The sequence below is a fragment of the Dryobates pubescens genome, chromosome 39 (genome assembly GCF_014839835.1).
Source record: "Dryobates pubescens isolate bDryPub1 chromosome 39, bDryPub1.pri, whole genome shotgun sequence".
NCBI lineage: Eukaryota > Metazoa > Chordata > Aves > Piciformes > Picidae > Dryobates > Dryobates pubescens.
In genome coordinates, this window is record NC_071650.1 from 4,025,480 (window position 1) to 4,045,807 (window position 20,328).

A 20,328-nucleotide genomic window follows, 5' to 3' on the forward strand; every position below is an offset into this window, starting at 1 on the left:
TGTACTGGGCTGTACTGGGCTGTACTGGGCCGTACAGGGCTGTACTGGGCTGTACTGGGCCCTACAGGGCTGTACTGGGCTGTACTGGGCCGTACTGGGCTGTACTGGGCCGTACAGGATTGTACTGGGCCATACAGGGTTGTACTGGGTTGTACTGGGCTGTACTGGGCTACACTGGGCTGTAGTGGGCCGTACTGGGCTGTACTGGGCTGTACTGGGCTGTACTGGGCTGTCCTGGGCTGTACCGGGCTGTCCTGGGCTGTACTGGGCCGTACTGGGCTGTACTGGGCTGTACAGGGCTGTACTGGGCTGTACAGGGCTGTACTGGGCTGTACTGGGCCGTACAGGGCTGTACTGGGCTGTACAGGGCTGTACTGGGCCGTACTGGGCCGTAGTGGGCTGTACAGGGCTGTACTGGGCTGTACTGGGCTGTACAGGGCTGTACTGGGCTGTACTGGGTTGTACAGGGCTGTACTGGGCTGTACAGGGCTGTACTGGGCTGTACTGGGCTGTACAGGGCTGTACTGGGCTGTACTGGGCTGTACTGGGCTGTACAGGGCTGTACTGGGTTGTACAGGGCTGTACTGGGCTGTACTGGGCTGTACAGGGCTGTACTGGGCTGTACTGGGTTGTACTGGGCTGTACAGGGCTGTACTGGGCTGTACTGGGTTGTACTGGGCTGTACTGGGCCGTACTGGGCTGTACTGGGCTGTACTGGGCCGTACAGGGCTGTACTGGGCTGTACTGGGCTGTACTGGGTTGTACAGGGCTGTACTGGGCCGTACAGGGCTGTGCTGGGCTGTACTGGGCTGTACTGGGCTGTACTGGGCTGTACTGGGCTGTACTGGGCTGTCCTGGGCTGTACTGGGCTGTACTGGGCTCTACTGGGCTCTACTGGGCTGCACTGGGCTGTACTGGGCTGTCCTGGGCTGTACTGGGCTGTACTGGGCTGTGCTGGGCTGTACAGGGCTGTACTGGGCTGTACTGGGTTGTACTGGGCTGTACTGGGCTGTACAGGGTTGTACTGGGCTGTACTGGGCCGTACAGGGCCTTACAGGGCCGTACTGTGCCGTACTGGTCCCTTGGGGCTCATACTGGTCCTGTACTGGTGCCACCCAGGTCCCAAACTGGTCTCACTGGGTTAGTGCCACTCCCACCCCTGCCCTGTCCCAGTTGGGCCCCATTCCCTCCTAGTTTTGCCCCAGCCCCTCCCAGTTTTGCCCCAGCCCCTCCCAGTTGGGCCCCAGCCCCTCCCAGGGACAGGGACGAGGCCTGGGCTGTGATCCAGTGGCTTTATTGGCAGCTGGGATCTGGTGTTGCGGGGGGAGTGGATCCCGGGGATCCCTACTTGTCACAGCCCCGGCAACTGGAATCTGATTGGTCGACTTCTCCCCTGGATCCCTCCCTGGAGATGTCGGTCCCAGATCCTGATCCTGAGCTGGATCCTGATCCAGATCCCCGCCCGGATCCCGAGCTGGATCCTGAGCTGGGTCCCAAGCCATATCCTGAGCTGGATCCCATGCCAGATCCCGAGCTGGATCCTGAGCCGGATCCAAAACGGGATCCCGAGGTGGATCCCCAACGGGATCCCGAAGTGGATCCTGCCTCAGGGCCGCGGCGCAAGGGGATGTAGCCCCCAATCCGGGCTGGATCCCGCAACCCTGGGATGAAGGGGATCCCAGGATTCTTGTAGCCAGGACGCTGGATCCCTCCCTGGGATCCTGATCCCCCCCCATAGGAGCCTGATCCCCCCCCATAGGAGCCTGATCCACCCCCATAGGAGCCTGATCCCCCCCCATAGGATCCTGATCCCCCCCCATAGGAGCCTGATCCCCCCCCATAGGAGCCTGAATCGTCCCCATAGGACTCAGGGAGCCCATAGGATCCTGATCCACTACCTCCCTGGGATCCACTGCCTCCCTGAGATCCAGGTCTGCCTGATCCAGATCCACTTCCCCCTTGGGATCCAGGTCTGCCTGATCCTGAACTGGATCCTCCATAGGATCCTGGCCTGCCTCCATAGGATCCACTTCCCCCAGAGGATCCTGACCCACGTCCATAAGACCCAGATCCACTACCTCCTTGGGATCCTGGTCTCCCTGATCCAGATCCACTTCCCCCCTGGGATCCAGGTCTGCCTGATCCCAATCCACCTCCATAGGATCCTGAACTGGATCCTCCTTGAGATGAGCCAGGTCTGCCTGATCCAGACCCACTTCCCCCCTGGGATCCAGGTCTGCCTGATCCAGACCCACTTCCCCCCTGGGATCCAGGTCTCCCTGATCCAAATCCACCTCCATAGGATCCTGAACTGGATCCTCCTTGAGATGAGCCAGGTCTGCCTGATCCAGATCCACTTCCCCCCTGGGATCCAGGTCTGCCTGATCCAGACCCACTTCCCCCCTGGGATCCAGGTCTCCCTGATCCAAATCCACCTCCATAGGATCCTGAACTGGATCCTCCTTGAGATGAGCCAGGTCTGCCTGATCCAGACCCACTTCCCCCCTGGGATCCAGGTCTGCCTGATCCAGACCCACTTCCCCCCTGGGATCCAGGTCTCCCTGATCCCAATCCACCTCCATAGGATCCTGAACTGGATCCTGCTTGAGATGAGCCAGGTCTGCCTGATCCAGATCCACTTCCATAGGATCCCGAATTCAATCCCCCATAGGAGCTGTGTCCCCCATAGGATCCACTTCCCCCCTGGGATCCACTTCCCCCATAGGAGCTGGGTCTGCCCAATCCAAGTCCGTAGGATCCCGAGGGGCCGCCGTAGGATCCTGATCCGGCCCCATAGGATCCTGATCCACTGCTGTAGGATCCTGGTCTGCCTCCGTAGGATCCCTGTCTGCCCCCATGGGATCCACTTCCGTAGGATCCTGATCCACCTCCATAGGATCCCTGTCCGCCTCCATAGGATCCCTGACCGCCTCCATAGGATCCCTGTCCGCCTCCATAGGATCCCTGACCGCCTCCATAGGATCCTGATCCACCTCCGTAGGATCCCTGACCGCCTCCATAGGATCCCTGACCGCCTCCGTAGGATCCCTGACCGCCTCCATAGGATCCCTGCTCAGCAGAGGGCCCTGAGCTGCCCCGCTCAGATCCCCCCAGCTGGGGGCTGAGGAATCCAGCAGGATCCTTGCAGGGATCCACTCCGGCTGTCAGCGGGGCCAGGCCGGATCCGGACTCGCAGCGGCCGAAGGCATCTGGGCCAAGAGGGCGGAGTCAGGGGAGGCCTCCCAGTCCCTCCCAGTCCCTCCCAGTCCCTCCCAGTCCCCCTCTCATCCCTGTTCCACCCATTCCCAGTCCCTCCCAGTCCATCCCAGTCCCTCCCAGTCCCCCTCTCATCCCTGTTCCACCCATTCCCAGTCCCTCCCAGTCCATCCCAGTCCCTCCCAGTCCCCCTCTCATCCCTGTTCCACCCATTCCCAGTCCATCCCAGTTCCCATCCCAACCCATTCAGCCTCCACCCCAGTCCCTCCCAGATTCTGTCCCAGTTTCACTCAGTCCCCCTCCCAGTACCTCCCAGTGCCTCCCAGTCCCCATCCCAGTCCCTCTCAGACTCTCCCAGTCCCCATCCCAGTACCTCCCAGTCCCCATCCCAGTACCTCCCAGTCCCTCCCAGTCCCCATCCCAGTCCCCATCCCAGTCCCTCTCAGACTCTCCCAGTCCCCATCCCAGTACCTCCCAGTCCCCATCCCAGTCCCCATCCCAGTCCCTCTCAGACTCTCCCAGTCCCCATCCCAGTACCTCCCAGTCCCTCCCAGTCCCCATCCCAGTCCCTCTCAGACTCTCCCAGTCCCCTTCCCAGTCCCTCCCAGTCCCATGGGCAGGCAGGTAGGGACCCCAGTCTCCATCCCAGTCCTTCCCAGTCTCTCCCAGTCCTATGGGCAGGCTGGGGAGGGACCCCAAACCCTATCCCAGTCCCTCCCAGTATATCCCAGTCCCCAGAGATAGGCTGGGGAGACCCCAATGCCTCTCCCAGTCTCTCCCAGTCTCCATGGGCAGGCTGGGGGGGGTCCCCAGTCCCTCTCCCTCTCCTTCCCAGTCTCTCCCAGTCTCTGCCAGTCCCTAAAGGCAGGCTGGGGGGGTCCCCACTCCCCCTCCCAGTCCCTCCCAGTCCCTCCCAGTCTCACCTGGGAGGCAGCAGCAGAGCAGGAGGAGCCCCAGGGCCGCAGGCAGTTGTGGCCCAGCCATGGCTGGGAGCAAACTGGGAGCAAACTGGGAGGGGACCTTTAAATGGGGCCACAGGGGTGGGGCGGGGGGGGTGGGGAGGGGGTGGGGAGGGGGTGGGAGGGGGTGGGGGGGGAAGGGGAGGGTGGGAATTTGGGGGGGCCCCACCCCAGGTCAAGCTCCTGAGTCACCTCCAGTGACCTGCTTGGGGCACGGGGCTGGGGGAGGGGCACCCCCAAATGGGGGGGGGGCAAGGGGTGGATCCCCTTTGGGGGTTCTCAGGGGTCAGTAGATTCCGGGGGGGGGGATCAGGAGGCACTGGATTTCAGGGGGGGCTCATGGAGGAGTAGATCCCGGGGGGGGGGGGGGCTCAGGGGCCAGTGGATTCCTTGGTGGGGGGCTTGGGGGCACAGGATCCCTTGGGGGGCTCAGTGCTCAGTGGATCCCTTTGGGGGATCAGGGGTCGGTGGATTCCTTGGTGGGGGGGATTGGGGGGCACTGGATCTCTTGGGGCCTCAAGGGTCAGTGGATTCGGTGGGGGTGGGGGCACAGGATCTTGGGGGGCTCAGGGCTCAGTGGATCCCCCTGGAGGATCAGGGCTCAGTGGATCCCCTCCAGTGTGTGTGTGCCAGGGGTCACTGAGTCCTGTCCAGTGAGTGGATCCCCTGGGGAGGTGTCAGGGGATCAAGAGTCACTGGGTCCTCTTCTGGGTGTGAGTGGATCCGGGGGGGAGGGGGTGCTCGCCAGTGGGTCCCCTCCTGGGGGGGAGGTCAGGGGTCATTGGATCCCCTTCTAGGGGGGTTCAGAGGGTCAGGGGTCATTGGATGCCCCCTGGTGAGTGGATCAGGAGATCAGGGGTCCCTGGGTCCCCTCCAGTGAGTGGATCCCCTGGGAAGGATTTCAGGGGGTCAGGGCTCACTGGATCCCCTTTGGGGGGTGGGGGCTCAGGGGTCAGGCAGTGCCTGGGGGGGTGTCCAGGGCTCACTGGATCCCCTCCTGGGGGGGCTCCGGGGTGAGTGGATCTCCTTTGCGGGGGGAGGTCAGGGGGTGAGGGGTCAGGGGGTGGCCCGGGGGGAGGGGCAGGGCTGAGGGCCGGGGCGGGGTGGGTGCGGCCCCACGCAGAGCCCCCGGGGCTGGGAGGTCCCCGCGGGCCGGGCGGGGCCCTGCCCCCCCCCCGGAAATGGCCAATTAGGGACAAGCTCCGAGGGCATCCTCCGGCCCCACCCCGGCCCCGGCAGAGCTTCCCGGGGGGGCCAGGAGGGCGGAAGGGATCTGAGCAGGGGAGAACCGGGGGGGGTGGGGGGGTCAGGAAGGGAGGGGGATCTGCAGAGGGGGAGGAGATCTGGAGAGATCTGGGGAAGGGGGATCGGGAGTGATCCCAAAAGTCCCTGGGGAGGAGGAATCTCAGAGGGGATTCCAAGGGATCCAGAGGGATCTGGGGAGGGGGAACCTCGGGGAAAACCCTGAGGGTCCAAGGATCTCACTCAGGAAGGGGAGGATGTGGGGAAAGGTTTGGGGGGGATCCCAGGAGGATCGGGGGGGGGGGGTCCGTGGTGTGGGGAGGAGATCAGGAGGGATCCTAGGAGAGGGAATCAGAAGGGATCCTGTGGGGGTGGATCCCAGATACTGGGATGGATGAGGGGAGGGGGGAATTCTGGAGGGATCCCAGGAATATCTAAAGCAGAGGAGAATCCACAGTGAGGGGATGGGGAGGGATCCTGGGGGGGGATCCCAAAGACCAGGATGGGGGGAAGGGGGGAATGGGGGAAGGGGGAATGGGGGGAGGGGGAATGCGGGGGGGATATAAGGAGGGATAGTGAGGGGATGTCTACGGTGGGGAGGGGATCAGGAGGGATCCTGGGAGGGGATCAGGAGGGATCCTGGGGGAATGGAAGGACCAGGATGGGGGCAGGAGAATTTTGGGGGGATCCCAGGAGGGGGAGGGGGGGAGGGTGATCCATGGTACAGGGGTGGGGATCAGGAGGGATCCAGGGAGGGGATCAGGAGGGATCCATCGCCGGGAACTGGGGGAACTGGGGGGGAGGGAAGGGAACCTCGAAGCTGTTCCAACCTCCTCGAGCCGCCAGAGGGCGCCGCTCGCGCGACCCTACCCTAACATCCCCTCGGCCCCTCCCTTCCCCAAGCCCCTCCCCCTTCTGCCCCGCCCCTCCCCCTTCCTCCTCCTCCTCCCTCCCTCCCCCCCCCTTTGTCTTTCCCCCTCGCACACAAAGAACCCAAACCCCTCCCCCCCTCCCCTTCCTCCTTCCTCCTCCTCCTCCAACCACCCCCTGGGGGGGGCTCTTCGGGACACCCCCCCAAGCCCTCCCCCCTCTCCCCTTGGCTCCCTCCCCCCATCCCCCCGCCCCCCCCCCCCGGCATTCCTGGGTTCCGGCCACAAATCTCCTCCCTCCCCCTCCCCCCTCCCCCCCACGCCCTCATTCCTTCCCCCCCTCCCCCGCCTCAAAGTGGGGGGGCCCCACCCCCCCTTCTCCCCCTCCCTCCCCGCCCTATCCCCCTCCTCCCTCTCGAAAATCCTCTTTGCGTCTCCCCCCTCCTCCTCCTCCTCCTCCTCCTCCCTCCTTCCTCCTTCCTCCTCCTTCTCCTGCCCCCCCCCCCCACCTCCTTCCCTGCTCCCCCCCCACCCCCTCCCCCCTCCCTCCCCCCCCCAAAGGTCCCTCCCGGACGCTGCTCCCAAGCTCCCATCCCCGGGGTGAGTATTTGGGGGGAGGGGGAGACCCCCCCCCCGACCCTCCCCCCCTTCCCCCCCTTCTAGGATTATTTGGGGGGGGGAGGGGTTGGGGATTTCCCTCCCCCCCCTCCCCCCCCTCCCTCCTCCCCTCCCCCCCTCCCTCCTTCCTCCTCTTCCTCTCCCAACCTCCGCCCAGCGCTGACAATGGGAACGGAGACGCCGGACCCCCCCCGGCCCCCCCCGCCGCCCCTCCTTAAGACGTCCCCCCCCAAAATACTTGGGGGTGTCCCCCCCCTCCCCCCCCGACTCTGCCCCCCCCCAAATCCCTGCCTCCCCCCCCCGCCAGTTTCCCGCCCAAAATCGCTTCCCAAGGACCCCTCCCCCCCCCAAATAAAAATGTCCTGGGGACCCCCGCCGGAAATTCCTGGGCTCTGAGCCTCCCCCCCAAAGATTCCTCCCCCCCCCCCGGCCCCCACCCCCCCCAAGTTCTTGGCCTCCCCCTCCCCACACCCTGGGCCCCACCTCCCCGCCCGCGGCCGCACCCTGCCCGCAGCCGGGGGGAGGTTTCGGCGGGGGGGTGAGAAGGGCTGGGGACCCCCCCGGCTTCTTGGGACCGCCCCCAGACTGCTGGGGCCCCCCTGAACTACTGGGACCCCCCCAGACTCTTAGGACCCCCCTCAGACTCCTGGGGTTGCTCCAAACTCTTGGGAGCCCCCCGGATACTTGGGACCCCCCCCCGGCTGTTGGGGACCCCCCCAGATTCCTGGGGCCTCTCTGGACTCTTAGGACCCCCCCAAGACTTTAGGGGACCCCCCCCCAGCCCCCCTCCAATCCTGGGTCACCCATCCCTGTCCCCCTCCACAGCAGCCTCTGGCCCCAACCCTGGTGGCCTCTGGTGGCCACAACCTTGGCAGGGTCTGGTGGCCTCTGGTGGCCTCTGGTGGCCTCTGGTGGCCTCGGCGGCCCCACCCCATCCCCGGGGGCTCCCAAGATTCCTCAGCCTTGGATCTTCTGCCTCCTCCATCCTTGGTTCCTCCACCCTTGGTTCCTGCTCCTTGGTTCCTCCATCCTTGGTTCCTCCACCCTTGGTCCCTGCTCCTTGGTTCCTCCACCCTTGGTTCCTGCTCCTTGGTTCCTCCATCCTTGGTTCCTCCACCCTTGGTCCCTGCTCCTTGGTTCCTCCACCCTTGGTTCCTGCTCCTTGGTTCCTCCATCCTTGGTTCCTCCACCCTTGGTCCCTGCTCCTTGGTTCCTCCACCCTTGGTCCCTGCTCCTTGGTTCCTCCACCCTTGGTCCCTGCTCCTTGGTTCCTCCATCCTTGGTTCCTCCATCCTTGGTTCCTCCACCCTTGGTTCCTGCTCCTTGGTTCCTCCATCCTTGGTTCCTCCACCCTTGGTCCCTGCTCCTTGGTTCCTGCTCCTTGTTTCCTCCATCCTTGGTTCCTCCACCCTTGGTCCCTGCTCCTTGGTTCCTGCTCCTTGGTTCCTCCATCCTTGGTTCCTCCACCCTTGGTCCCTGCTCCTTGGTTCCTCCATCCTTGGTTCCTCCATCCTTGGTTCCTGCTCCTTGGTTCCTCCACCCTTGGTTCCTGCTCCTTGGTTCCTCCATCCTTGGTTCCTCCACCCTTGGTTCCTACTCCTTGGTTCCTCCACCCTTGGTCCCTGCTCCTTGGTTCCTCCATCCTTGGTTCCTCCACCCTTGGTCCCTGCTCCTTGGTTCCTGCTCCTTGTTTCCTCCATCCTTGGTTCCTCCACCCTTGGTCCCTGCTCCTTGGTTCCTCCACCCTTGGTTCCTGCTCCTTGGTTCCTCCATCCTTGGTTCCTCCACCCTTGGTCCCTGCTCCTTGGTTCCTCCATCCTTGGTTCCTCCATCCTTGGTTCCTCCACCCTTGGTTCCTGCTCCTTGGTTCCTCCATCCTTGGTTCCTCCATCCTTGGTTCCTGCTCCTTGGTTCCTCCATCCTTGGTTCCTCCACCCTTGGTTCCTGCTCCTTGGTTCCTCCATCCTTGGTTCCTCCACCCTTGGTTCCTGCTCCTTGGTTCCTCCATCCTTGGTTCCTCCACCCTTGGTTCCTGCTCCTTGGTTCCTCCATCCTTGGTTCCTCCACCCTTGGTCCCTGCTCCTTGCTTCCTCCACCCTTGCTTCCTCCACCCTTGCTTCCTCCACCCTTGCTTCCTCCATCCTTGCTTCCTCCACCCTTGCTTCCTCCACCCTTGGTCCCTGCTCCTTGGTTCCTCCATCCTTGGTTTCTCCATCCTTGCTTCCTCCACCCTTGGTTCCTGCTCCTTGGTTCCTGCTCCTTGGTTCCTCCACCCTTGGTTCCTGCTCCTTGGTTCCTGCTCCTTGGTTCCTCCATCCTTGGTTCCTCCACCCTTGGTCCCTGCTCCTTGCTTCCTCCATCCTTGCTTCCTCCATCCTTGCTTCCTCCACCCTTGCTTCCTCCATCCTTGGTTCCTCTATCCTTGCTTCCTCCATCCTTGCTTCCTCCACCCTTGGTTCCTGCTCCTTGGTTCCTCCATCCTTGGTTTCTCCATCCTTGCTTCCTCCACCCTTGGTTCCTGCTCCTTGGTTCCTGCTCCTTGGTTCCTCCACCCTTGGTTCCTGCTCCTTGGTTCCTGCTCCTTGGTTCCTCCATCCTTGGTTCCTCCATCCTTGGTTCCTGCTCCTTGGTTCCTCCACCCTTGGTTCCTCCACCCTTGGTTCCTGCTCTTTGCTTCCTCCACCCTTGGTCCCTGCTCCTTGCTTCCTCCATCCTTGCTTCCTCCACCCTTGCTTCCTCCACCCTTGCTTCCTGCTCCTTGGTTCCTCCACCCTTGGTTCCTCCACCCTTGGTTCCTGCTCTTTGCTTCCTCCACCCTTGGTCCCTGCTCCTTGCTTCCTCCATCCTTGCTTCCTCCACCCTTGCTTCCTCCACCCTTGCTTCCTGCTCCTTGGTTCCTCCACCCTTGGTTCCTCCACCCTTGGTTCCTCCACCCTTGGTTCCTCTATCCTTGGTTCCTCCATCCTTGGTTCCTCCACCCTTGGTTCCTCCACCCTTGGTTCCTCCATCCTTGGTTCCTGCTCCTTGGTTCCTCCATCCTTGATTTCTCCACCCTTGGTTCCTGCTCCTTGGTTCCTCTATCCTTGCTTCCTCCACCCTTGGTTCCTCCACCCTTGGTTCCTCCATCCTTGGTTCCTCCATCCTTGGTTCCTGCTCCTTGGTTCCTCCATCCTTGCTTCCTCCATCCTTGGTTCCTCCACCCTTGGTTCCTCTATCCTTGGTTCCTCTACCCTTGGTTCCTACTCCTTGGTTCCTCCATCCTTGGTTCCTCCATCCTTGGTTCCTCCACCCTTGGTTCCTGCTCCTTGGTTCCTCCATCCTTGGTTCCTCTATCCTTGCTTCCTCCATCCTTGCTTCCTCCACCCTTGGTTCCTGCTCCTTGGTTCCTCCATCCTTGGTTCCTCCACCCTTGCTTCCTCCATCCTTGCTTCCTCCATCCTTGGTTCCTCCACCCTTGGTTCCTCTATCCTTGCTTCCTCCATCCTTGCTTCCTCCACCCTTGGTTCCTGCTCCTTGGTTCCTCCATCCTTGGTTCCTCCACCCTTGCTTCCTCCATCCTTGCTTCCTCCATCCTTGGTTCCTCCACCCTTGGTTCCTCTATCCTTGGTTCCTCTACCCTTGGTTCCTACTCCTTGGTTCCTCCATCCTTGGTTCCTCCATCCTTGGTTCCTCCACCCTTGGTTCCTGCTCCTTGGTTCCTCCACCCTTGGTTCCTCCATCCTTGGTTCCTCCATCCTTGGTTCCTCCACCCTTGGTTCCTGCTCCTTGGTTCCTCCATCCTTGGTTCCTCCACCCTTGCTTCCTCCATCCTTGCTTCCTCCACCCTTGGTTCCTGCTCCTTGGTTCCTCCATCCTTGCTTCCTCCACCCTTGCTTCCTCCATCCTTGCTTCCTCCACCCTTGGTTCCTGCTCCTTGGTTCCTCCATCCTTGGTTCCTGCTCCTTGGTTCCTCCATCCTTGGTTCCTCCACCCTTGGTCCCTGCTCCTTGCTTCCTCCACCCTTGCTTCCTCCACCCTTGCTTCCTCTATCCTTGCTTCCTCCACCCTTGCTTCCTCCACCCTTGCTTCCTCCACCCTTGCTTCCTCCACCCTTGCTTCCTCTATCCTTGCTTCCTCCATCCTTGCTTCCTCCACCCTTGCTTCCTCCACCCTTGGTCCCTGCTCCTTGCTTCCTCCACCCTTGCTTCCTCCACCCTTGGTTCCTGCTCCTTGGTTCCTCCATCCTTGGTTTCTCCATCCTTGCTTCCTCCACCCTTGGTTCCTCCATCCTTGGTTCCTCCATCCTTGGTTCCTGCTCCTTGGTTCCTCCATCCTTGGTTCCTCCACCCTTGGTTCCTCCACCCTTGGTCCCTGCTCCTTGCTTCCTCCATCCTTGCTTCCTCCACCCTTGGTTCCTCCACCCTTGGTTCCTGCTCTTTGCTTCCTCCACCCTTGGTTCCTGCTCCTTGGTTCCTCCATCCTTGATTTCTCCACCCTTGGTTCCTGCTCCTTGGTTCCTCTATCCTTGCTTCCTCCACCCTTGGTTCCTCCATCCTTGGTTCCTCCATCCTTGGTTCCTGCTCCTTGGTTCCTCCATCCTTGCTTCCTCCATCCTTGGTTCCTCCACCCTTGGTTCCTCTATCCTTGGTTCCTCTACCCTTGGTTCCTACTCCTTGGTTCCTCCATCCTTGGTTCCTCCATCCTTGGTTCCTCCACCCTTGGTTCCTGCTCCTTGGTTCCTCCATCCTTGGTTCCTCTATCCTTGGTTCCTCCATCCTTGGTTCCTCCATCCTTGGTTCCTGCTCCTTGCTTCCTCCATCTTTGCTTCCTCCATCCTTGCTTCCTCCATCCTTGGTTCCTCCATCCTTGGTTCCTCCATCCTTGCTTCCTCTATCCTTGCTTCCTCCTCGCTTCCTCCATCCTTGCTTCCTCCACCCTTGCTTCCTCCATCCTTGCTTCCTCCACCCTTGGTTCCTCCACCCTTGCTTCCTCCACCCTTGCTTCCTCCACCCTTGCTTCCTCCACCCTTGGTTCCTCCATCCTTGGTTCCTCCATCCTTGGTTCCTTCTCCTTGGTTCCTCCATCTTCATTCTTCCACCATCTTCAACCATCCTTTGCCCAACCCAATCTCAACCAACCCAACCCTACCAACCCCAACCCCTTGGTTCTTCTTTCTTGTTTCCTTCTCCATCCTTGTTTTCTCCTCTATCCTTTGTTCCTCCTCCTTGGTTCCTCCACGTTTGGTTCCTCCCCTTTGCTTCCTCCTTCCTCCCCATCCCAACTGCACCCAATCCAACCAACCCTGTGGCTTTTCCTCCTTCCTTCCCCATACACACCCAACCCAACCAACCCAACCCAACCAACCCAACCCAACCCAACCAAACCGAACCCAACCCAACCTCCTCCAGCCCAACCACCCCCAACCCAACCCAACCAACCCAACCAACCCAACCCAACCAAACCAAACCCAACCCAACCTCCTCCAGCCCAACCACCCCCAACCCAACCCAACCCAACCCAACCAACCCAACCCAACCAAACCGAACCCAACCCAACCTCCTCCAGCCCAACCACCCCCAACCCAACCCTACCAACTCAACCCAACCAACCCAACCTCCCCCCAACCAACTCAACCCAACCAACCCAACCCAACCTCCTCCAGCCCAACCACCCCCAACCCAACCCTACCCACCCAACCCAGCCAACCCAACCTCCCCCAACCAACCCAACCCACCCAACCCAACCTCCTCCAGCCCAACCACCCCCAACCCAACCCAACCAACTCAACCCAATCTCCCCCAACCAACCCAACCAGCCCCAACCAACCCAACCCACCCAACCCAACCTCCCCCAACCAACCCAACCCAACCTCCCCCAACCCAGCGAACCCAACCTTCCCCAACCAACCCAACCCAACCCAACCTTCCCCAACCCAACTCAACCCAACCTCCCCCAACCCAACCAACACAACCAACCCAACCAACACAACCTCCCCCAACTCAACCCAACCCAACTCAACCACCCATCCCAACCTTGCCCAACCCAACCCCTTGGTTCCTCCTCCATTCTTGGTTCCTCCACCTTGGTTCTTCCACCATCCCAAACCCCATCCTCCCCCAACCCAACTTCCCCCAACCTCCCCAACCCAACCTCCCCCAACCAATCCAACCCAACCCAACCTAACCTCCCCCAACCCAAGCCAACCCAAGCCAACTCAACCAACCCAATCCAACCTTGCCCAACTCAACTGCTTGGTTCTTCCACCTTGGTTCCTCCACCATCCTAAACCCCAACCTCCCCCAACCAACCCAACCCAACTTCACCTAATCCAGCCCAACCCAATCCAACCTCCCCCCAACTCCATCCAACTCAAGTCAACCCAACCCAACTTGCCTAACCTAACCCTTTGGTTCTTTCACTTTGGTGCCTTCTCCATTCTTGGTTCCTCCACCTTGGTTCTTCCACCATCCCAAACCCCAACCTCCCCCAATACAACCCAACCCAACCTCACCTAACCCAACCCAACCTCCCCCAACTCAACCCAACCTCACCCAACTCAACCCAACCTTCCCCAACCCAACCTCCCCCGAGCCAACCAACCCAACCCAACCTCACCTAACCCAACCCAACCTCCCCCAACTCAACCCAACCTTCCCCAACCCACCCTCCCCCAAGCCAACCAACCCAACCCAACCTCACCTAACCCAACCCAACCTCCCCCAACTCAACCCAACCTCCCCCAACTCAACCCAACCTTCCCCAACCCAACCTCCCCCGAGCCAACCAACACAACCCAACCCAACCTCACCTCACCTAACCCAACCCAACCTCCCCCAACCCAACCCAACCTCACCTCACCTAACCCAACCCAACCCAACCTCCCCCAACTCAACCCACCCTGCCCCAACCAACCCAACCCAACTCAACCAACCCAACCTTGCCTAACCCAACCCCTTGGTTCCTCCACCTTGGTTCCTCCACCATCCCAACCCCCAGCTTCCCCCAGCCCAACTCAACCTGACCAACCCCACCCAACCAACCAACTCAGCCCACCCCAGCCTCGCCGCTGCCCCCCGCAGGCCATGGCGGTGCCGGGCTGGAAGCTGCAGCTGCTGGAGCGGCGCCGCAGGGAGGAGGAAGCAGCCAGGCGCAGGGAGAGGGAGCAGAGGGACAGAGCAGCTCAGCTCCCCCCCTGGAAACGAGAGCTGCTGGAGCGCCGCCGAGCCAAGGCCACCCCTCCCCCGCCCCCCCAACCCCCCCCCAGGCCGAGCTGCAACCTCCCTGGGCTCAGGCCAGGCCTGGCTGAGCCGCAGCGAGGAGGCCCTGGAGCGGTGTGGGGCTGGGGATCCCCCCCGGGGCAGGGTCAGTCGGCTGCTGAGTCGCTTCGCCGCCACCACCAGCAGGGGGAGCCCTGCCAGGTCCCTCAGCACCGAGGGGAGGCCCCAGGGGGCTGGGCAGTGGTGGGGGAGAGGGGGAGAGGGGGGTGAGGAGGAGGAAGAGGAGGAGGAGGAGAGAGGAGTAGGGGCAAGCAAGGGCTTGGGGGTGGTTGAAGGGCCGGGGGCCATGAAGGGGATGGGGACAGCTGAGGGTCTGGAGGCCACCAAGGGCTTGGGGACAGAAGAAGGTCTGGGGAGCACCAAGGGCTTGGGGACCAGCAGGAGCTTGGGGACAGTTGAGGGTCTGGAGGCCACCAGGGGCTTGGGGACAGTTGATGGCCAGCAGGTGGCTGAGCCCCAGAGGGTAGCCAAGGGCCAGGGATTGGCCACCAGCCCAGGGTCACCTGAGGGCCTGGGGAGCACCAAGGGCCTGGGGGTGGCCAAAGGCTGGGGGGCAGCTGAGGGCCAAGGGCCAGCTGAGGGCTCTAAGGTCAAGGGTGGTGGCAGCCCAGGGTCACCTGAGGGCTTGGGGACAGTTGGTGGCCCCAGGGAGCTGGGGACAGCTGAGGAGCAGGGGGTGGCCAAGGGGAGGGTCAGGACCTGGAAGGTGGCTGAGGGCTGGGGGCCAGCAGGAGGTCAGGAGACAGCAGGAGGCCAATGGCCACCAGGCCAGGGGCCAGCAGGGGGTCAGGGGTCACCAGGCCAGGGGCCAGCAGGAGGTCAGGGGTCACCAGGCCAGGGGCCAGCAGGGGGTCAGGGGTCACCAGGCCAGAGGCCAGCAGGGGGTCAGGGGTCACCAGGCCAGGGGCCAGCAGGAGGCCAGGGGCCAGCAGGAGGTCAGGGGACATCAGGCCAAGGGCTACCAGGAAGCCAATGGCCACCAGGATGCCAAGTGCCACTGCCAGCAGGCCAGGAGCGCCCCCTGGTGGCAGCCGAAGGCCAACCTTCAATCCAACCTCCTGCTGCCACCACCCCTCCCCCAGCTTCCTCTTCCTCCTCCGTGTCCCCCCCCCGGCGGCCAGCAGGTGGCGCCGCAGAGTCTCCCAGCGCTGCCCTGGGTGGTGGTGGCCCCAGGGGCGGCGGTGGTGGCCCCCAGGGCGGCGTACCCTCGGCGGCCACCAGCAGCATGCGAGGAGGAGGAGGAGGAGGAGGAGGAGGAAGAGGAGGCCCTCGGCGCCAGCCCCCCCCCAGCCCTTCCCACCCTGCCCTGCAGCGCCGCAGCGGCAACACCATCACCGTCAGGCCCCGGAGGGGGGGGGCTGGGGGGGCCAACGGGGTGGCCCCGGGGCCCCCGACCCCCCAGGGGCCACCAACCCCCCCGGGGCCATCCCCAGGGGCACCCCCAGCCCCCCCAGGGACCCCCAAGAAGAGATACCCCAGGGCGGAGGAGATCCAAGTGATCGGCGGCTACCTGGCGCTGCCTCGCTCCTGCCTGGCCAAGAGCGACCCCCACAGGAAGAAGGTAGGGCCAGGGGGGGCCGGGGGGGCAGGAGGGGCCTCCTGGGGGCCTGGGGTGGCCTTTGGTGACCTTCTTGGGGGTCCTGGGTGGCCTCTCGTGGACCTCTGTGGCAGTTCAGAGCGTCGCGACTCAGCCTGCCCCACCCCGGCCTGCCCCACCCCAACCTGCCCCACCCCGGCCTGCCCCACCCCGGCCTGCCCCACCCCGACCTGCCCCTCCCTGGCCCCTCCCGATGTCCCCTCCGGTGCCACCAGCTGCCCCCCCCCCGTCCCCCCCAGGTGATCCCAACCCTTCCTGTTGGGTCCCCAACTCAGTGTCCCCTCAGCTGCCACCCAGCTGCCCCCAGGTCCCCCTCAGGTGCCACCACCCCTGTCACCCCCCCGGCCCCTCAGGGCCCTTCCTGTCCCCTCCAGGACCTTCCTGTCCCCAGCCCTGGTCCCTGTCCCCTCCTGGCTGTCCCTTGTCCCCAGCCTTGAGCTGTGTCCCATCTTGGACCTCCTTGGCCCCAGCCGTGGTCCTTGTTCCCTCCTGGTCCTCTTTGTCCCCATCCTGGTCCCCTCCAGGGTCTTCTTGTCCCCAGCCCTGCTCCTTGTCCCCTCCTGGCCCTTTGTCCCCAGTCCTGTCCTGTGTCCCCTCCCTGTCCCCATCTTTGTCCCCTCCTGGACCTCCTTGGCCCCTCCTTCCTGCCCCCCTGCCCCCCCCGGCCCCCTCCCCATTCAGGTGGCAGCAGCTGTGTGCAGGCTGAGCTTGGGGACGCTTGGGGGGGGTCCCTTTTGGGGGGGTCCTTTTTAGGGTCCCTCTTTAGAAGGGGTCCTCTCCAGGTCCCATTCTGGGGTCCCCTTTTGGGTCCCTCTATGGGGGGTCCCCTCCAGGTCCCTTTGGGGGGGGGGGGGGTCCCTCTTTGGGGGTCTCCCCTCCAGGTCCCTTTTAGGGCCCCCCCCAAACAGGAAGCCAGAGTGGGGGAGGGGGAAGGGAGGAGGGGGAGGGGGCAGGAAGTGGTTGGGAGCCGGTGGCAGGGTGGGGGTTGGGTGTCCCCAAGGTCCCCTCCCCCCCTTGCCACTTCCTTTGTCCCCTCCCCCCCCCCCCGCAAGGGACACGTGACCCCCCTCCCCCCCCCCCCCATTAAGAGGCTTCGTAGTTAAGGTTAATCTGCTGGGGGGGGGGGGGGAGGGTTAATTAGCATCGGAAGGAGAGTGGGGGAGGGGACGAAGGGGACAGGAAGGGCCCCAAGGGAGGGGGGGCAAGGGGCGGGGGGGGGGGAATGACACACGACAGGGGGACAGGGGGAGGGGAACCAAAGGGCCCTCAGGAGGTCCCTCAGGAGGTCCCTCAGGAGGTCCCCAAGGGGTCCCCATCCCCAGAGGGTCTCCGTGGAGTCCCCCACTGTGTCCCCAGGGTTGTGCCCACGACCCCAGAGTGACCTCAGGGTGACCCCAAGGTGACCCCAGGGGTGTCCCTGTCCCCACATTGTCCCCAGGGGGGTCCCCACCTGTCCCCATGACCCCAAGGGGACCCCAGAGTGACCCCAGGGTGCCCCCAGGGCTGTCCCCAACTGTCCCCATGACCCCAAGGGGACCCCAGAGTGACCCCAGGGTGCCCCCAGGGCTGTCCCCAACTGTCCCCATGACCCCAAGGGGACCCCAGAGTGACCCCAGGGTGCCCCCAGGGCTGTCCCCAACTGTCCCCATGACCCCAAGGGGACCCCAGAGTGACCCCAGGGTGCCCCCAGGGCTGTCCCCAACTGTCCCCATGACCCCAAGGGGACCCCAGGGTGCCCCCAGGGCTGTCCCCAACTGTCCCCATGACCCAAGGGGACCCCAGGGTGCCCCCAGGGCTGTCCCCAACTGTCCCCATGACCCCAAGGGGACCCCAGAGTGACCCCAGGGTGCCCCCAGGGCTGTCCCCAACTGTCCCCATGACCCCAAGGGGACCCCAGGGTGCCCCCAGGGCTGTCCCCAACTGTCCCCATGACCCCAAGGGGACCCCAGAGTGACCCCAGGGTGCCCCCAGGGCTGTCCCCATGACCCCAAGGGGACCCCAGAGTGAACCCAGGGTGCCCCCAGGGCGACCCCAGGGTGCCCCCAGGGCTGTCCCCAACTGTCCCCATGACCCAAGGGGACCCCAGAGTGACCCCAGGGTGCCCCCAGGGCTGTCCCCAACTGTCCCCATGACCCCAAGGGGACCCCAGAGTGACCCAGGGTGCCCCCAGGGCTGTCCCCAACTGTCCCCATGACCCCAAGGGGACCCCAGAGTGACCCCAGGGTGCCCCCAGGGCTGTCCCCAACTGTCCCCATGACCCCAAGGGGACCCCAGAGTGACCCCAGGGTGCCCCCAGGGCTGTCCCCAACTGTCCCCATGACCCCAAGGGGACCCCAGAGTGACCCCAGGGCTGTCCCCAACTGTCCCCATGACCCAAGGGGACCCCAGGGTGCCCCCAGGGCTGTCCCCAACTGTCCCCATGACCCCAAGGGGACCCCAGAGTGACCCCAGGGTGCCCCCAGGGCTGTCCCCATGACCCCAAGGGGACCCCAGAGTGAACCCAGGGTGCCCCCAGGGCGACCCCAGGGTGCCCCCAGGGCTGTCCCCAACTGTCCCCATGACCCAAGGGGACCCCAGGGTGCCCCCAGGGCTGTCCCCAACTGTCCCCCCCGGCCCTCCCCCCAGCTGCAGCTCTGCTTCAGCGAGCGCCACCTGGAGCAGGTTTTCAGCTACCCCTCGGAGGGAGCTCTGCTGGCAGCCTGGGACCCCCCCGAGGACTCCCCCCCGAGCCCGGGACCCCCCCCCGGCACCCCCACCCCCACCCCAGCACCCCCCGAGGAGGAGGAGGAGGAAGAGGAAGAGGAGGAGGAGGAAGCCTCCCCGGGGAGGGGCCTGCAGGGGGCGCTGCGAGCCAGAGCCCTGCTCGTGGGTGAGGGACCGGGGACCGGGGGAGGGGCCAGAATTTGGGGGGGGTCTGGGGGGGTGCCAGATGCCCGGGGGGGGGGGGCAGTTGAGGGGGGGTTGGGGAGGGGGCTGGGGGGTCCTGGATGCCTGGGAGGGGGCTGAGGGGGTCCCAGATGCCCGGGGGGGGCAGTTGAGGTGGGGGCTGGGGGTCTCGAGGTGCTTGGGGAGGGGGCTGGGGGGTCCTGGGGGGGTCCTGGATGGTTAGGGGGAGGGCCCTTGATTTGGGGGGGTCCCAGATGCCCTGGGGGGGGGGGGGGAAGCTGAGGAAGGGTTGGGGGGTCCTGGATGGTTGGGGGGGTCTGGGGGGGTCCTGGATGGTGGGGGGGGTCTGGGGGGGTCCTGGATGGTGGGGGGGGGCAGTTGGGGGGGGTTGGTGGTCTCTGGATTTTAGGGTTCAGGGGGGGCTGTCCTGGATGGCTGAGGAGGGGTCCGGGGGGGGCTGAGGGAGGCCCTGGGGGGGCAGCACTGGGGGCACCTGGACCCCCCCCGAGTCCTGCCTGACCTCCCCCTCCCCCCCCAGATGAATCCTGCCGGCGGTGACCTTGGCCCCAGCCCCGCGGGGGGGGGAGGGGGATCCCAACGTTGGGGACCCCCAAATCCATCCCCTCCCCCCCCTCCCCCCCCCAAACCCCTGCTGGATAGGGCAGGGGGGGGGGACTGGGAGGGGGGGTGGGCAGTAGGCCCCTCCCCCCCCCCCCGAGGGGGCAGGGCAGGACCCAAGGACTAGGACCCCCCCCCCCCCCCGAAAACCTACCCCATGGAGGGGGGGAGGGGGGAAAGATGTTGCCCCTCCCCCACCATGGGGACCTCAGGGGGGGCTTGGGGGGAGTTGCCCCCCCCTGTTTTGTAGCTTTTTTAAGGGGGGGACGGGGGAGACCAAAGCAGTATTAAAAGGGGGGGAGGGGCAGAAGGGCTTTGAGCAAGGTGGGGGAGGGCTGGGGAAGGGACCTGTGGGGAGAGGCCTGGAGGAGGCTGCCAGCAGGTTGGGGGGGGGCAGGGGGGGGACAGGAGGGTGGGAGGGGGAGGGAGGCTGAGGCCTGCTCCTGGGAGTGTGGAAATGAGGCCTGAGGCCTACTGGAGCCTGAGGCCTGCCCCTGTGGCCCTGGCAGTGAGGCCTGAGGCCTGCCCCTGGAGCCAGGGTAACGAAGCCTGAGGCCTCTCATTGCCACAGCAGCAACGGCTGAGGCCTACTCCCGGAGCCTGAGGCCTGCTCCCGTAGCCATGGCAACCAAGCCTCTTGTCCCCCTCCCCCCGCCCCGGGCAGGGCTGTGCCGCTGCCTCCTCTCCCTCTCCCTCCAGCAGTGACAATAAAAGGGACAACGGAAGCTGCCTGAGGCCCCTGGGGTGCAACCGGGGGTGGGGGAAGGGAGAGGGGGAAAAGGGGAGAGGGGAGATGGGGAGAGGGGAGGGGGAAGCTTCCCTGGCGACCACAGAGGCTGAAGGCTGAGTTGGGATTTTAATTGAGCAGGTTGCAGCCTGAGGCCTCCTACTGGGGCCTGCTCCTGGGGGCTGAGGCTCTCCTCCCACTCCCACTGCTGTGGCAGGGCCTGAGGCCTGCTCCTGCTGCTATGGCACCGAGGCCTGAAGCCTCCTGAGGCCTCCTCCCGTGGCCACAGCGACGCAGCCTGGGGCCTGCCCCTGCGGCCAGGGCAAGGCAGCCGGGGGCC

General features: G+C 64.4%; 1 protein-coding gene across 1 annotated transcript; it reads left to right on the forward strand.

Moving 5' to 3' along the window:
- The first annotated feature begins 6,830 nt into the window (after positions 1–6,830).
- Positions 6,831–19,234, forward strand: PPP1R18 (protein phosphatase 1 regulatory subunit 18). The gene is made up of 5 exons (XM_054177207.1): positions 6,831–6,886; positions 13,963–14,352; positions 15,356–15,721; positions 18,383–18,626; positions 19,182–19,234. Exons 2-5 carry the CDS (start codon positions 13,966–13,968, stop codon positions 19,199–19,201), a joined length of 1,017 nt encoding a protein of 338 aa, XP_054033182.1. The 5' UTR covers positions 6,831–6,886; positions 13,963–13,965; the 3' UTR covers positions 19,202–19,234.
- The last annotated feature ends 1,094 nt before the right edge of the window (positions 19,235–20,328 follow it).

Coding starts and splice junctions, on each gene's coding strand:
- PPP1R18 (XM_054177207.1), top strand. CDS start 13,966: ATGGCGGTGCCGGGCTGGAAGCTGCAGCTGCTGGAGCGGCGCCGCAGG. Junction 15,722..18,382: donor GCGACCCCCACAGGAAGAAG/GTAGGGCCAGGG, acceptor CCCTCCCCCCAG/CTGCAGCTCTGCTTCAGCGA. Junction 18,627..19,181: donor AGCCAGAGCCCTGCTCGTGG/GTGAGGGACCGG, acceptor CTCCCCCCCCAG/ATGAATCCTGCCGGCGGTGA.